The sequence below is a fragment of the Coenobita brevimanus genome, chromosome 101 (genome assembly GCF_032717465.1).
Source record: "Coenobita brevimanus isolate Jiangsu-jjx chromosome 101, ASM3271746v2, whole genome shotgun sequence".
Classification (NCBI taxonomy): domain Eukaryota; kingdom Metazoa; phylum Arthropoda; class Malacostraca; order Decapoda; family Coenobitidae; genus Coenobita; species Coenobita brevimanus.
The window spans coordinates 62,325,472-62,343,893 of NC_137054.1; the positions used below are offsets into that span (position 1 = coordinate 62,325,472).

An 18,422-nucleotide genomic window follows, 5' to 3' on the forward strand; every position below is an offset into this window, starting at 1 on the left:
CTCAATCTCTTAACTCATACCATCCATCAATCAATTGATCTTTTTGGAGAAACTCATGCAGTAGCTCTTGATATCTCTAAAGCTTTCGACAGAGTATGGCACCTTTCCCTGCTGTCCAAACTCCCTTGCTATGGACTAACATCTTTTGTTCCTTTGATTTCTTCTTATCTTAGTGACAGGAAAATAAGAGTAAAAGTAGATGATGTATATTCGAATTTCCACTCAATTAACGCCGGCGTGCCGCAGGGATCAATTCTGGCGCCAACCCTATTTCTGGTTCATATTAATGATCTCTTATCTGTCACTCACAATCCCATTCACTCATATGCAGATGACTCAACACTACATAGTTCATTCACACTCAGACATCCATTTACAAAGTCTAATAACTCTACCTCTCAACTCAGTACAGCCATCTCCATAAATCAAGATCTAGCTACAATCAGTGAATGGGGACAAAACAACCTTGTCTCTTTTAATGCTAGTAAAACTAAATATATACAGTTTACTAATAGACAGATATTGCCAGATTCGTACATTACCATCAGTGCTACTAATATTCCCACCTCCAAAAGTATTGAAATTCTTGGTGTCTAACTTAACAGTGCCTTCAGCTGGACCTCTCATGTCAGATCACTTGCTAAAACCGCCTCAAAGAAACTTGGATTATTGTACAGAGTCCGTAACTTCTTCGCCGATGAGCAGTTAGCTATAATTTATAAGAGTCATGTGCGCTCTCAGCTTGAATATTGCTCACCCTTGTGGAATGGTTGTGGAGAGGTTGCATTAAGACAACTAGACAAAATTCAGAATAAAGCTGTTAGAATCATTAACAACCCTGCCATTACATATAAACTACCCCCCCTGCAAGTAAGAAGGAATGTTGCCTCCCTTGCATTATTTTACAGATATTTTTTTGGCAAATGGTCAGACGAAGTTGCGTCCATGGTGCCTCCTCTCCATGCCTTCCCTCGTGCTACACGGACATCTGGTAGCACTCATGACTGGAATGTCACTCAACCATATTGCAGAACTTCTGCCTATCAGAATTCTTTCATTCCCCGAACTGCATCTCTCTAGAACTCGCTTCCCCAGAGTTGTTTTCCTCCAAATTTCAACCCACAACTGTTCAAGTCTAACTGTTACAGATATTTTATGAATAGAGGACACCAGTAATCTGGTGTATGGATTATTTTTTTTTTCCCCATTTGTTTTTCCTTCCTCAGTTCTGTTATTTAAAATATATATATATATATATATATATATATATATAAATAAATTAGCTTATAAATTTTTAGAACTTTTGGGGGCCCTCTCTCAATTGGGGGCCCAGGGGGCAGTTTCAAACAGCCCCTCGCCCCCCCCTCAGGTATGCCACTGATCTTCCACTTCTGAATCCAAAGTGACTTTCAGCCAAAATATTCATCTCTTCCAGATATTTTATCCATCTATCTTTCAGGATTCTCTCACATAATTTTGCAACCATGCTGGTTAGGGACACTGGTCTACAATTCAGGGGTTCTTTCCTGTTTTCCCCCTTATAAATTGGTACCACATTTGCCCTCTTCCATTCTTGAGGCACTTTCCCCTCTTCTAGGGAACACACAACCCTTTCATGCATGGACTCCAGTCGAGTTATTATATACCATTCTGTACAATGCACCATGATGCACGTCATGTAAAACAAGGAGAACACAAGTTTCCTGCCGATGTGTCACTTTTGTTTTTTTGTTGTTTTTACCTGATTCGTGTCATGGTGCACTTTACAGGTTGTTAAGCAATCTAACGACTCAAACCACCTGCGCCTGAGAGGGTTAAACTGTGACACTTATACGCCAGTTGTTCTCTGCATTCCTTCAGTACCCAATTAGAGATTCCATCTGGTCCTGGGGCTTTCCTTATATCTTGAGTTGCCAGTAATTTATACACTTCCTTTATTTCCACTTTTGTATCTTTTATCTCTACCTTTCTAGTCACTCCCTCCCCTTCCACAAACTCCTTTTCATTAGTGAACAGCGATTGGAAACATTTGTTCATTGTTTCAGCATGTATTGCCGCATCGTTATAGACCTCTCCTTCTACTTTCAGTTTGGTGATTCCTTCCTTTTGTTTCAGTTTGCCATTGATAGATTTGTAAGACAGTTTGGGTTCATCCTTATGTTTGTCTGTTATACCCTTTTTAAAGTTTCTTTCGTCCTCTCTACATATACTTGTATATTCATTTCTAGTTCTTTTATATTCTTCCTTTGTTCTGTTATTACCTCTCTTTCTCCAGTTGTTCCGTGCCATGTCTCTCTCTTTTTTTGCTATCATACACGTTCTGTTAAACCACTTCTTTTTCTTGTTTTCTTTCCCCCTTGCTGTTGTCACATATTTTTCCACTCCCGAATTATAGAGGTCTAGAAAGATATCCCACTTCCTCTGTATCTCTCTTGTTTCTCTGAATATTTTCTGATCTGCATTTTCGAACAATTTTCTCAATCCTGTAAAGATTGCTTTCCCAAAGTTGTATCTTCCCTGTCTATAAAGCTCGTCTCTTGGCAACACTTTCCCTATTATCATTTGGAACTTGATTACCACATGATCACTTTTTCCTATAGGACACGGATATTTCAAAGATTTCTATTACATTGGGTTCTAATCTTGCTGGTGTGTCCTTACCTTGGAACTGTGTCTTTTCTTTGACCCATTGCGTCATCACATTGTTTATTGTTATATTTAATAATATAGTGTCCCACAAATCTTCGCTGCCTCCTGAGTCCCATTCCTTCCAGTTCACCTCTTTACAGTTAAAGTCACCCATTAAAATTATATTGTTGCTTTTCTCAATAATTTTCTGTAGATAACTTGCCAAGTCTGACAACATTTGGTATTCATCATCACTCCATGCTCTTGTCTTAGGGGGAACATACACTACCGCCATATCTCTCTTGCTATTGTCTCCAGTTTCTAATTTCACATTTATCACTTCAGCCCTACTCTCTCCCATTTCCACAGTATCTACACTTATGTTGTTCTTCACTGCTATCATCACTCCTCCTTCTGTTTTTTCTTTTCTGTCTCTTCTTGACAGTTTGTATTTACCACCTTCAATATGGACATCCAATATCTGCTCTCAACTTAGTCTCTACAGAGCACATAACATCAGGTTCATGTACCCTCAAGAAATCGTTGATTTCTAACCTTGCCGATATTAAACCATCATCATTAGTGTATGCCACCTTCAAATTATTTTTATTGTTCTTACCTAATTCTTCTTACCTAATTGTATCTTTACAGGAATGAGTCAAGCTCGTACTGTCCCGTGTCTTAAACCATATTTATCGTACATATCTTTAAATTTGTGAATTGTTTTGGCACACACTATTTCATTCGGTAGTGCATTCCATTGATCAATTGCTCTGTTTGGGAAACTGAATTTCCTTACGTCTTTATCACCTCTCTTCTTATGCAGTTTTTTGCAGTGTCCTCTTGCTGATGCTTCTCCATATGTTAAGTAATCATTTATGTCTATTTTCTCCTTCCCTGATATGCACTTATATAGCATTATCATGTCACCTCTTTTCCTTCTCTCCTGTAGTGCTGGTAGATTCAGTTTTATTTAGTCTTTCTTCGTAGCTTAGGTCCCTTAAGCTTGGTATCCATCTTGTAGCGGCCCTTTGAACTTTTTCAATCTTGTCTATATGCTTTTTGAGATGAGGACTCCAGACTACTGATGCATATTCCAGGGTTGGTCTAATGAATGATGTTATTATCCTTCTTAGCATGTCTTCATTTATGTATGTGAATGCTATTCTCATATTTGCAAGCAGTGTATACATGTTCCGTACCTTCTCGCTGATGTGGTCAGCCGGAGATAGTCTGTTATTGATAATCACACCTAGGTCTTTCTCTCTTTCTGATGTGTATAGGGTTTTATTTCCTAACTTATAATCCCAATCAGGTCTTTTTCCACTTTTACCAAACTTGATTACATGACACTTTCCACATTGAATTCCATTTGCCATGTACTACTCCATTCATGAAGTTTATTTAATTCTTCTTGTAACTCCCTACAAGAGTCTGTGCTGGTAATTCTCCTTTGTATTTTTGCATCATCTGCAAACATATTCAGATAGCTCTCATTTCCAGTGTTACTGTTTATATCATTTATATACACTAAAAACATGATTGGTGCCAGCACTGAACCCTGTGGTACTCCACTAGTCACTTCTTTCCATGATGAGTAGTTTCCTCTTAGTACTGTCCTCTGGTGCCAGCACTGAACCCTGTGGTACTCCACTAGTCACTTCTTTCCATGATGAGTAGTTTCCTCTTAGTACTGTCCTCATTTCTCTTTTTATGAGAAAGTCTTGCATCCAACAAAACAGTTTGCCTCGAATTCCTCCTTGATTGTACAGTTTCCATAAAAGCCTTTCGTGTGGTACTGTGTCAAAAGCTTTCTTGAAATCTAAATAGATACTGTCCACCCATCCTTCCCTTTCCTGTATTGTGTTTGTTACTCTGTCATAGTAGCTCAACAGATTAGTAACACATGATTTTCCTTTTCTGAAACCAAACTGTCTTTCTGTTATCATACTGTGTTCTTCTGGATGATTTACCCAAACTTTTCTTATAAGTTTTTCTAATACCTTGCATACAACACTGGTCAGTGATACTGGTCGGTAGTTGAGTGGATTTTGTCCATTTCCTTTCTTGAATAAGGGGACAATATTTGCTTTTTTCCAAATATCAGTTAGTTTACCTTGACTCAAGGATTTCTTGAAAATTAAAAATAATGGTTTTCTTAACTCCTTTGCACATTCTCGTAATACCCAACTTGAAATTTCATCAGGACCACTTGCTTTTCCTCTGTCTGATCTACTTAACTCCTCCTGTATTACTTTTTCTGCTATTTGTATATCTGGTAGTATGTGTGGACATGCGTGTTCCACATAGTCCCTCTCAAAATTTTTTTCTTCTGTAAAAACTAATTGGAAATTCTTATTTAGTGCTTCACAAATATCTTTCTCTTGTGTATAAGTGATTCCCTCGTCCGTAATGCATTGTATTATATCTTTTACTTTGGTTTTGCTTCTGATATAGCTGTAAAACAGCTTTGGTTGATCACTACTTTTATTTATTATATCCTCCTCAAACTGTTTTTGGGCTTCCCTCCTTATTTTTGTATAGTCATTTCTTGCCTGTTTGTAAATATTATACGCCCTTTCACTATTGTGTCTTCTGTATCTATTCCACAACAAATCTCTTCTTTCTTTTGATTTTTTACATTCTGTATTGAACCATTTCTGTATTTTCTTATCTGCTTCTTTGTGCTGTGGGATGTACTTCTGGACTCCTATTTCATAAAATTCCCAGAATTTTTTATATACAGCATTTAAATCTTGTCCTCTAAGCTCATTTTCCCAATCAGCTTCTAAGAAATACTTCTTTAGGTCTTGATAATTTCCCTTTTTATAGTTTAGGCTCTTTTTGTAACTGTCATTTCTGTTTACTATGTCATATGCTATCCTGAAGTTATAATTTAGTACTGGATGATCGCTTTTGCCGAGTGGAGGGTGATATATTAAACTGTCAATATCATTTTCTTGCCCAGTAAATATTAGATCTAGCACTGAAGGTACATCAAGTCCTCTTTTTCTGGTGGTTTCCCTCACATGTTGCATTAGGAAAAACTCATGTACTAGATCTAGGAGCTTTTGGTCCCAACAGCTTTCTTGGCTAATTATATCTAGAGTATTCCAGTTTATATTTGTATTGAAATCCCCAGTTAGTATAATTCTTTCCGATTTCTCTTCCATTTTATGTAGTAATGATCTTATACTTTGAATTGTACTCTCTGCCAGGTCCTCATATTCGTCTCTTTCCCATGTGTTTGATCTGGGTGGCATGTACAAATTGGCTGCAATTACTTTACCTTCAGATGTGTTGATCTCTACTGCAATCAGTTCTACTTGTGATGGTATATCTAGGTTTATTTCCTTGACTTTTAGATTTTTCTTAGTTAATATTATAATTCCTCCTCTTTTTTTTAAATTTCTGTAGTTAATATTATAATTCCTCCTCTTTTTTTTTAATTTCTGTCTCTTCTCCATATATTGTATTCCTCTAAGTTTAGTATGTCATTGGATATCCTTGGTGTTAATTTTGTATCAGTTAGGCATATTATTTGTGGTTCATTTTCTCTGACAATCATTTATCTCTAGTAATTTAGATACCATTCCATCCACATTTGAGTACATCAACTTTATCATTTTGTTTATATACTTGTCATGACATGGTTCTACTACCTTCCTCCTTTTTCTTCCATCCTGTTTGTGTACCACTTTCGTACCTGCAATCTTATTACTTTGTAAAAAAATTTCTTCTTCTCCTCTTCTGATCTTCCCTCATTTTTTGTTTTTGCTTCCTCCCTTTTCTCTTTCAGTAATTCCAGTTCCTCTTGTGTTAGGCATCTTTTTATCCATACATTTTTGAACTCCTCTTTTTCCATAAGATTCTTTGCATTTTTTTAGTATCTCTTCCACAGTGTTTACACTCTGGAAAGTCACCTTTAGAGGTCTTGTCTTGCTTTTCTCGTATTTCCCTAACCTTTTGTGTTCCTCTATGTCTTTACTACAGATTTCCTCTGATACTTCTTTCAGTAAGCACATTACATTTGCCATCTCCTTTTTGTCTCTTGTGATCTTGTTTTTTATTTCTTCCTCTTCTATACCAGTGATTACTACAGGATTTGTTTATCTCTACTGAATCTCTGACTAACTTTGGATTGTTTTGGATTATTCTTTTCACTTCCTTTTTAATGCTTTTTTCCTCCACCCTTGTTTCTAAGTCTTTCTTTACTTTCACCATTGCAGCATACGTGGTTTCTACATCAGTTTTGTAGCTTTGCACAGCTTCATTCGCCTGTGTTATCTTCTCCTCAATATCACTGCTCTGGTCCATCAGACTGCTTGCTTGCCTAATTGTCTCTGTATCATTTTTTAACTCTTCCATAACACTCTCGTGATTGACTACTGTACTTGCCTTTTCACTTACAGTAATCCCGCATATTTCGCGGTAGTTACGTTCTTGTAACCCCCGCGAAAAGTCAATTCCGCGAATACTCTATTAACAATTGAATCTTACACGTGTGTCCACCATGCTGCCCATCACACAGTCCATGTCCATACTGATTGCGAGACAATTCGTCGTCAGACAATTCCCCGTCAAAACATGGACGATTCCCCTTCAGAACAATTCGCACCCTGGACGATTCCCCTTCAGAACAATTCGCACCCTGGACGATTCCCTGCCATTCTATAAATATACTAATCAATACTTTTATCAATATACTTATTATTAATTAATCAATACTTTAATAACTATATTTCAGGGGGATCCAGCAAAGTCTATGTTCAGTAGCGTAGGTTCTGGATATTATTTATTAGTTGCACCTTTAGTCAATAATTAACTTGTTTCTTCCTCGCTGTAGTCGCCTTTGAATTATATTCTAGCGTCACCCATAGCTATCTTCATTAATGAAGGCGAATTGTTTTGTGTTTGTTGTGACTGCGAATTGTCCCGAAAGCTCCATACTCATCCCGAAATACCTTCTTACAAGATTGAAAGCACATACTCCATTATGAAGGAAAAACGTAAACACCGTACTGTAATACACAATTATCTACACATTTATTCACAAAACAGTACAAAATAAAAAGATGCATTAACTGGTGATAGCAAACACTCCCACGGTCGTTTCTTAGCTTGTCCAGTAACACAATTTTCTCTGCTAAGGTCATAACTTTTCTTGATCGTTTTGTCACTTTGGAGTTCTTACTAATTGTACTATTAGCCTTTGGTGAGGCTGGCTTACGTCCTGGGGCCATGTGGAAAGCAAGTGAGAGGCAACAGGCTCGTATCATACTGCGATTACAAGTACACCATACACGTCAGACAGTCAGGCGTGGACTGAAGAATGCGGGTCAGAGAGCAGTGTTGCCATATCCAAACAACGAAATTATGCTAGGGCAATGAAAAAATTATGCTAGATTGAGCAAATTTGTTTCAAGTAAAAAATGAATTATGCTAACTTGAAGCTAATTGATAAAATTCTATACATATTCGTGCAACATATTAATTATGTATTGTTTACTATGAAAATATTAAAATGAACCTACATACAGTAAGAGGATAAATATCGGTATCTGCCCATACTGCTTTTTCCCACGAAACTTACGTTTTTCTGATGGATTTTGATGTGATTCGTTCGATTTTGAGCATCATTTCCGTCGGAAATAACCAGCTTTTGATATATGACCCCCCTCATCCCCCTGCAATAATGGGGGATCTTTGGGGAATCGGGGGTTATAGGGATGGGGGGAAACACAGAAAATGGTCATTTCCGACTGAAATGAAGCTGAAAATCGAATGAATCATACCAAAATCCATCGGAAAAACCTAGGTTTCATGGGTAAAGTACAAAGCTCAAACTTATCCTAACCTAACCTAACCGAACCTAACCTAACCTTATCCAGCCTAACCTAACCTAATCCAACCTAACCTAACCTAACCTAATCCAACCCAACCAAGCCCAAACTGAAAGTAACCAACTATTCAAACATCTCCTTACCTTATTCGTCTCTCCCTCTCTCTCTCTCTCTCTCTCTCTCTCTCTCTCTCTCTCTGATTTGTAGCTTTTATAAAATTATTCTAAAAATATTCCATTCCATTCTGTATTATGCTAGAATGATTCTAAAACTTCTAATATGCTAAAAAATATTCCAGACTCGAAAATTTGATCAAAATTATGCTAAAAGAATAAAATTATGCTAGATATGGTAACACTGGCAGAGGGGCCACGGGAAAGGGACAGAGGGTGGCGTGAGTTTACCACGCTACAATTGGAAGCTGCGGGAATTTCAAATTTTTTGTTTTCTGTATATTCAAGGATATTTTAGTTGAACTTATTAATGCTAAGAAAATCCGCGAGAGGGCAAAACCGTAGACAAAAAATCCGCAAAAAATGCGGGATTACTGTACTTTCTTCCTAAGCGTACTCAGTTCCACTGTTAGTTCACTGATGGTTGTGTCTTTCTTATTGGCCTCCCTTCCTAGTTTTTCTATCTCTTCCTTTTGCAAGTGCATTTGCTTCTTTATTTCATCAGTTTCATTTTTGAAAACCATTTCTAGTTTGTGTACACGTTCAACCATTCTACTGTGAGTCTCCACTTCAACCAGTTCTTGGTAGAAATCATCATTTTGCTTTTTACTTTTATCCCTTTTCTTTTCCAAATTTGTTTGACTAAAGTATGTATCCATTTTGTAATACTAAATGAACAGAGTATGTACTTACAGAGTATGTACACTTTCCCCGTGTTGCTGTAGTATAAACAAACCCAGCTGACTCAGCGCATTTTTTCCTCGTGATTTTTTTTTTTCTGTTTGAACAAGTCTTGTTTAAACTTTTTTTTTTTTTCCTTTTAATAATGAAAAATCATTTGTGCGTTTGTGTGTGTGTGTGTGTGTGTGTTTGTATGTGTGTGTGTGTGTGCATGTCTCTCTCTCTCTTTATTGGGGGCGGATTGCTGAGTGGTAGAGTGCCTGACTCGAGACCGAAGGGTTGAGAGTTTGTGCCCAGCCCAGGCAGCTGCCCTAATGGGAGAGGTAGCTTTTTCCCATCACCTAGTGAGGCTATATGATCAATCAAGGTCTAGCCCAGGGAGTTCATTTCTGTCTCTCTCTCTCTCTCTCTCTCTCTCTCTCTCTCTGTTTGTGTGTGTGTTGGAGTCAGTTGGTTGGGTGGTTGGGGTTAATGAGGTTGAGTTGCTGGGTGTGGTAGTTGGTGCATCATCATAGTGGGTGGGCAGGATGGTCTGTAAAGGTGTGGGTGGGAGGTTGTTAGGTGTGGTGTGTGGAGTGGCTGAGGTGGGCTGTATGGGTAGATGGGTTAGTGAGTGGATGCATTTGGTGCGCTGGGTGGGTGAATGGCTGGCTATGTGGGCGAACGGGGAGGGGTTGGTAAGGTAGGGTTGGATGGGATAAGTTTGGTGGTTGTGTCGGGTTCAAATGGGTCAATGGGATGGGGGAATGAGTGGGGTTGGGTAAGAAGGGTGGTTGGGCATTTGTATGGGCGGATGGATCAGTGGGGGGAGTGGGTGGATAGGCTGGGTGGGTGGGCAGGGTAGGAGAGTGTTCAGAGAGAAGTGGGAGGATTGTGTGGGTAGATGCGATGGATGGCATTGTTGGGCGAGCAGGGCGGGTGGAATTCATGGGTGAAGGAAGGGTGGTAGGGGTTGTTGGGCAGGGTAGGTCATCAGAATGTGTGGGCAGAGTGGGTCGCCAGGGTGAGTGGGCACAGTGGGTCGCCAGGGTGGCTGAGACGATTGCATGGCCGGGGTGCTCTGGATGGGTGGTTGAGTTGGTGGGTCAGGTGTCTGGATCAGTTCAGGGTGGGTAGGCGAGTGGGTGAATATGTTGTTTGGCAGTGTTGGGTGAGCTTCATGGGTAGCATTTGTGAGTTAGCAGGGTGGATTGCTGGGATCAGTGGGCTGGATGGGTCGCCCAGGTGCCTAGCTAGGGTGAGGTTGGTGGGTTATGTTGGATGGGTTGAGTGGGTAGGTGGATGAGTGGGTGAGTGGATATGTGGCTTCCCTGATAACAGGGCGGAGAGGGACTTATATGGCTAGTAATCATATAAATTATCGCAATTACTTGGATTTTAGTGTATCGTTTAGAAGATGGATAAATATTTGGATACCAGACTCTATACATTAGGGCCATTCTATTGAAATCTGTTAAAACTTCCATATAATTACTTCTCATGGAACTGAGTATGGATCTATGCACGTGATAATACACCTAATAGCCGGATAAATGAAAGTAACATTTCATGCAGGAAGACATGAGATTGAGCGAAGCTTCATATCCCCGATCCATCCAGCTAACAAGTCAGTGCATTGGTGGGGGTATGGAGGGGGAGTTGGGGGGTAGACATGCATGATTAACCAGACCTCTAGTGGCAGATTGCCCTGTCCCCAGGTTGATGGAAGGAACTTTTGTGCATGGGTGCACAGTTTACGTTGGTTATAAGACATCGAGTAAAGCAAGGTAAACTACCTTACAAAGAATCAGCCCAGGAGGGGTTAAAAGGATTTCAGGGGTCAGAAGTCAAACCATACAAACACAGATTTGGGGATCCTATGTTCTTACATATTCATTAATCTACATGATATTGTGCACAGAAGTTTGTCAGTGTATTACAGCTGTGTGGAGACCATCCTCCATTCCAGAGGGAATTTTGGCAGTCATAAATCCTTACCATTTTTCCCGGATTCTGATTCTGATTTACCATTATTGGTCCATCTCAGACATCTTATGTCTTACCTTATCTTTCTTTTTCATTCATCTTTTTGCATCTTTTCTCATTTTAGTAGAATAACTTTTCTCACCCTTATTGTTTATTGCATTCTATCTCAAATCTCCTTTACCTTCACTATCACTTCTCTCTTGTTCCCAGACTTTTCAGCTCAAGGGCTGCGGCGAGGAATAATCTTTCAACCAGACCCTTATGTAAAGGTTCGGGTGCTGCCGAGGGAGTCGGGGGCACTTCTCCCTCATCATGGCCAGGAGGCACGCTCGGCTGTGGTTGAGAATACTGTCAATCCCTGCTGGAAGAGACAGGTCAGTGCAGGAATTAAGATAAGTAAGGTAACAGGAAGTACAGTAATCCCCTATTTATCTGACAGTGCTTTACTTGATGGCGGTCATTAACCGACAAAGCAAAAAAATCTGGCTGAGTTGAAGCAGTATCCATCTTTGACTGAATTAACTGGCAGCACACATGAAAACTTAATTTTTCAAGCCAACAAATCACCCACCAGTCCCTGCAACACCCCTGCGCCACCAACGATGCCCAGCAAAACAAAGTTGCCAACTCCACCTCAGTCACTGTGAGTACTGGTAAATTGTCAGGTTTGCAGACTGGTTTGTTTACAACTGGCCATGTGACAGTTTAGCAGTATGGCCGTTAAGCATCTAGCATACACCTTACTCTAGTGAACTCGTGATTGCTGGTGAATTGCCTGCTGAACTTCTGAAAGGCAGTCATGTTCACTTTGCTGGCTATCCCCTTATTAACTAGCAGAGCAATCATGTTGGAGAGATGCAGGGTAGCAAGCCAGTGCTGAATCATTGTGAATTTTTGTTGCACATGGAAATTAAGTTGCCCTTGTTAGGCTAGCTTCTCTTATTAATATTTTGTTTTATATGAGACAAGAGCATCATAGAAAGAGACAGTCTTATACTGTATTAGCCGAAAACAGGATAAAAAATTTAATGTATGGCACAGTCTGAAAGTGCAGCTACACTGTATGACTAAAGTACTTTAATCATGGCTAAACCACTCAGGGCTCAGCCTGTTGCAGTATTTGTTAAGAAAATGGTATAAAATTTGCTGAGTATTATAATTAATACAGATTTGAGAATAGAAGTGCCTGACAGGAATGTATAGCAGGCATGCATATCAACATCACCATTTTTGTTGTTTTCACAGCAGACGAAGCAATCAGAGTGATCACACCTGTTCACCCTCCTCACTGCTGCCCTAGCAAAGCCATCATGAGTGGTGTGTGTGTGTGTGTGTGTGTGTGTGTATGTGTATGAGGTGGATGAGGGAGTGAGTGAGAGAGAGAGAAAGAGAAAGTTGGTGGTGAGTGAGACTGGGGGGGGGGGTAGTAGGGCAGTTTAGCTTTCTTGCCTCCCTCCCAGCCCCCCCACCCTCCCCCACCCCTGCTTGTCTCAATCCCCATCCCCCCACCCTCCCCCACTCCTGCCTTTCACCCTCCTCCACACCTGCTTGTCTCCCTCCCTGTCCCTCCACCCTCCCCCACCCCAGCTGATCTCCCTCCAGTCCCCCCACCCTCCCCCATCCCTGCTTGTCTCCCTCCTTGTCCCCCCACCCTCCCCCACCCTCGCTTGGTTTGCCGCCAACTGCCTGCCTGGCTGTCAGTTGCCTTGAAGCATCTCAACACTGCATGCCCCACCCACCTTACCTTCCTGCATGTGATGTTTGATGTCTCATTTTTTAGCAGTAGTATTGTTTATGAGGACAGTAGCATTACCTATGGTGTTTTTGTGTCAGTTTCTGTTGATTGAGTAAGGTATATGAGAGTCGAGTTTGGGCCTGAAATGCATCTCTGGCTTTTCTTCAGTATCATATGGGGAAAACTGCTTTGATATCCGACATACTCGCTGACCGAACACTCCCACTGGTACACAACAGTGCCGGATGTCAGCATAGGCCTGTATATATATATACAGTATTTATATATATATATATATATATATATATATATATATATATATACACACATATCAGTAAACCCTCTAATATCTGAACGCCCAGTATCCGAACATCCCCACTAACCGGACATAATCGTCCTGGGATCCAATATTCCCAAAATGGGCCAAAAACCGCAAACAATTCGAAAAAAATCTGAATTTTTTCCCACCCGTAATTTGAAATTGCCACCTGGCGCCAAACAGCTGTTATACCATGGTCCCTTCACCCCTTCCTTCCTCCCCCCCTCCCCCCTCCCCTATCAGGGTTGCCATTTGGTATTTTTCATTACCAAGTGTGGGCCAATTTGGTAATGAAAAATTCGTTTGGTAATGAATCAGAATAATGCATTACCAAATGGATTTTTCACATGTATGAGGATACACAGGATGGAAATGGTGGATTGTTTGCTCTCTCTGATTAATCTGCTACCCTACATAGCGTGAAAATAATCAACATGGTGTTAATTATAAGGAGAGTGATTACATGTATTTCCACTTGTGTATATAATTAGTGAAGAATAAATGCTAGCTTTACGAATTTGGTAATGAAAAGTTAAATTTGGTAATGAAAGTTGTGGAGATTGGTAATATGGCTGTTGCAATCTGGCAACTCTGTTACCCCGCCATCATCAACAGTCACAGTCTAACTCCGATCGAGAGCAGATGCTCATAGCAGTGCAAGCCACAGGTGCTTGTTTTTTTGTGAATAAACTGCAATACCTCGCCACTAGAACACACAGGAATTTACAGTGTTGTGCAGTGTTAAGAAATTAGAATTTACAGTGCAGAGGATTAACTGTGGACTGCAAACTGGTGGTTCAAACCAGTCCAGGACCCAGGGACTTGTAAGTACCCAGAATGTTTAATATTGTATAAACTCACCTCTAAAACCTCATTTTATGGTTCTTTTGCATTTATTTCAGTCTTTTATGTCCCTTATTGGTGTGATTTGGGTCTTAAATAGGTGCAATGCATGTCCAGAGGGAGTTGTATAGGTGTTTCTCTGAGTTAGGGTCCATAAGTACAAGTCCATAAGCTGGGGCCCAATATCCGGACAGGACCACTATCCAGACCTGCCTATGGCTCTATTATGTCGGATATTGGAGGGATTACTGTATATATATACAGTGAGTCCTTGAAATGCGAAAACTCGAAGTACGAATTTCCGATGGTACAAAAGCGATAAATGTAGGACAAATTCCACAATATGAAAGTATCTGTCTTGATGGTGCAAAAAACGATACAAGAGGACATACGAAAAATTCAAAATGGGCGCGCTGCACAGCGCCGCGCTCGCTTGCGGCGAGAAAACGAACTAACCCCTTTCTGGTAAACACATTTTTGCGGCCTTCCCAGTCAAGTCACGTCCTTCCTCTCCTCTCAGCTTCGCTGTAAGTTATGCTGTTTTTCGCTGTTCTTCATCTTTTTTTGTATTTTCACCATGCCTCCCCAGCGCCCTGCATCATCTCCAGCATCCGGGGAACCAGGTGCAAAGAAGAAACAGAATCGTACTGTCACTCTTGAGAGGAAATTGGAAATACAGTAGTTAGATTGATTTATTTACTGGTAAATGTACAACGAAAGACACAACTGTCTTCCCAGTTCAGTCTGAAGAAAATTTACATCAGGCAAAATACAATAAAAACCCTGTTTCTACTAGTGCATGTTTCAAATGGTTCGATTTTTCCATGCTGTATTCGTCAGACTTTGGGAAGATACTTGTGTCTTTCATTGTACACTTGAAGCAGCAGAAAGACCTTATCAGTTCAATGCATAATCCTCCAGCTTGTTTCTGTATTTTTCTGACAACTTTCAGTTTGGCAAATTACTTTTTCTTCCTGAAAAATTTCCTCCCCGTTATTATCGTTACTTTCCCCTACAATCATTTCCAGCGCAGTGGAAGAAACTCAACTTGCTCAAAGGTGGATATCATTTCCCAATTTCCCAACTGGAGGTTAGGTTAAAATTATAAGGTACAGATAAGCTCGGTTAGGCCAGGTTTAGTTAAACATTTAGGGAAGAACAGTCCTTTCCACCATCATGTTAATGAAATAAACAAGAGTTGTCACACCAGAACAGCTAAAAATGACAGGGAAACAGAGTTAATAAGAAACGTTTACTGTATTTACCAACCCAGAAATAATCAGAAAAATATAACAGACTATCAGGAAGAACTGATTTGGTAAGATGCATTTACTGCTTAAAGTAAAACATATGTTTAGCCCCCTCAATGGCTGTGGGTTCAGATATTTGCATGCTCCCGTGGTCGGCCTGGGGACCATTTTTTCAAGGTTCTAAAATCAATTTCTTTTTCTTATGTATGTGAAAAGACTCGTCTGGCACACCTGGCTTTTTTTTTTCTTTTATTATTTTTTCCCAAACCCATCCTGTCATATGCTATGATTCGTGTAAGAATTAATAAAATTAGGATGCGTGTTACATCAGCATGTATACATCAGCTGAAAACATCTGGGACGAAGTGAACTGTGAATGCCAGACTGCTTGTGGTGGTAGAGTAGGGTCGTGTAAACACACCAGTGACCCTCATTCCCTTCCCATAATTACTCGCAGTTTTTTTTAACACATCCCAACTCAACGTCACTGACACCAGTACAGTAAGGCATTGTTCAGGGCCAGCAGCTATGAAAGCAATAATGGAATACATTATTGTTTGTATCAGACCTCTCTCTTTCACTCATACACATAAGAACAAACAAAAGAATGAGCAGTAAATGTACACTAACTCTAAGGAGCAGAAATAACTGTGCTCACTCGGTCCGAAATATATTGGGAAGAGTGATACCGAACGAAGAATGTGGAACTGAATGCTAACCTGTGAGAACATGCGGGATGAAAGAGTAATTTTTATCTGATTAGCAAATACTTTTGTTCCATATCGTCTCTTAAATTTGTAAAACCCATAATCTTTCGTGTAAGCATACAGCCTAAAGACCATACCAGTTCAGTTCCTATTCCTCTAGTTTGTCTTCTATATTTTTCTGACTATTTTGAGGGTGGTAAATTATGTTCTCTTGCTGAATGAAACTTACTCAAAATTAGGGCGCATGTAACATAAGCATGTAAACATTGGCATAGAGTGAAGAGAACTCCTGACTGATGGAATGGTAGAGTAGGGTCATGTACACACACCAGTGACCTTCGTTCCCTTCCTGTAATTGTTCGCAGTTTTTTATAATGCCCTAACTCAACGTCATTGACACTGAAACAGTGAAATGTTGTTCAAGGTCTGCAGCTATGAAGGGGTTAATGGAATACTGTATGAAAAATTCAAAATGGCCGTGGTGCATAGCGCCTCACTCGCTTGCCGAGAGAAAACGAACTAACCCCTCTCTGGTAAACAAATTTTCGCGCGCTTCTCAGTTGAGTCCACGTCCCTCCTCTCTTCACAGCCTCGCTGTATGTGAGGATATTTTCGCAGCCCTTCACCTTTTCGTATTATTTCACCATGTTTCCCAAGCTCCCTGCATCATCTCCAGCATTGGGGGAGCCCACTGCAAAGAAGCAGCAACACCGTAATCTAATTCTGGAAAGGAAATTGGAAATTATAAGACCCCATGAGGAGGGGCAGGGACTCTCGGAGATTGGGCATGCTGTTTCCACCATTGGAACTGTGACAAAGAAAAAGGAGATGTTCAAGAATATCGCCACCTTCTCTACAATTGTATACAGGTATTGCTTATTTTTTAATGGGGGGGGGGTGAAGTTTAGGTGTGGGTCCGAGGGGGTTCTGGGACGCATCCCCCCATTTATATGTGTACAGTAATCACTCTAATATCCGGACGCCCAATAACCGAACATCCCCACTACCCGGACATAATTGTCCTGGGATCTAATATTCCCAAAATGGTCTGAAAACCCAAAAAAATAAAAAAAATAAACAATTTTTTCCCGTCCGTAATTTGAACTTACCGCGCGGCACGGGAGAGCATTGTTGTGGCGCGTCATTCCTCCGACGTCCGATAGAGCGCCGCTGCATCCTCCCCACTTTCCGCCTGTCTCTTGCCGCGAGTGCACGCTCGTCGTAATGGCTGCCCACGTGATCGCTTTTGTGGTGGTGCCCTACCTGCTGCAGTGCCTCCTGCTGCTCTCGGGCCTCCTCTTAGTGTGTGTGATGATGGCCTCGCCACCTGAGAAAAGGAAGAGAGTGGTGTTGACTTTGGAGAAGAAACGGGAGATATTGGAGAAAGTAGATGCGGGGTGGTCTTCTTCCCGCATTCTCCGCGAGTTTAACCTGGCCCGGTCTACTTTGTTCGATATCAAGAGGTCCCGAGACAAACTCATGCAGTACACGGCTGACTTCTCGTTGAGAAGCAAATGCAACGTGGAAAGGAAGGTTATGTTTACTCCCAAGTTTGCAGAAATCGACCGATCCACGTTGATTTGGTATCGACAGCAACGTGCTGCTGGTGTGATGGTAAGTGGAACGGAGCTGAAGGCTGCTGCTGAGAAGTTCGCCAGGCTTCACGACGCCCTAGACTTCAAGGCATCCGAGGGTTGGCTCTTCGCGTTCAAGTTGCAGCATGGCCTTACCAACCGTAAAGCACATGGCGAAGCATTGGACGCTAATGAGGATGGAGTTGACGAGTTTCGGCACAAGGTGAAGGGCTTGATCGACAGGGAGGGCCTCACTCTCGGTCAAGTCTACAACGCTGACGAAACTGGCCTGTTCTATCGCTCGCTGCCAACGAACACTATAGCCGAGGAGACGGAGAAGCGTGTACCTGGCCGCAAGCTTTCCAAGGAACGGATATCTGCTTTGTGTTGTGCCAGTGCTAACGGCATGCACCGGCTTAAGCCCTTTGTTGTTGGCCGTGCAAAGCAGCCTCGGTGCCTTCGTGAGGTGATGGATGTCCTTCCTGTCGTCTGGTACCATTCTCTGAAGGCATGGTTCACAGCTGTGATCTTCAAAGACTGGTTTCACCGTCACTTCGTCAAGGAGGTCATCCATTACCAGACGAAGACACTAGGAATCCCGCGCGACCAGGTAAAGGCCCTCCTTCTTCTCGACAATGCACCTGCCCACCCGTGCGACAAGGACTTGGTTGCTGAAAATGGCCGTATTAGGTGCATGTTTCTGT

At 41.1% G+C, this 18,422-nt stretch overlaps 1 protein-coding gene across 1 annotated transcript in view; it reads left to right on the top strand.

Annotated features, from left to right (window-relative positions):
• Positions 1 to 18,422, top strand: part of LOC145415053 (uncharacterized) — a 680,222-nt gene that overhangs the window by 278,116 nt on the left and 383,684 nt on the right. Inside the window, 1 exon segment of the mRNA XM_080284468.1 lies at positions 11,501 to 11,664. Coding sequence (XP_080140594.1) covers positions 11,501 to 11,664 — 164 coding nt within the window.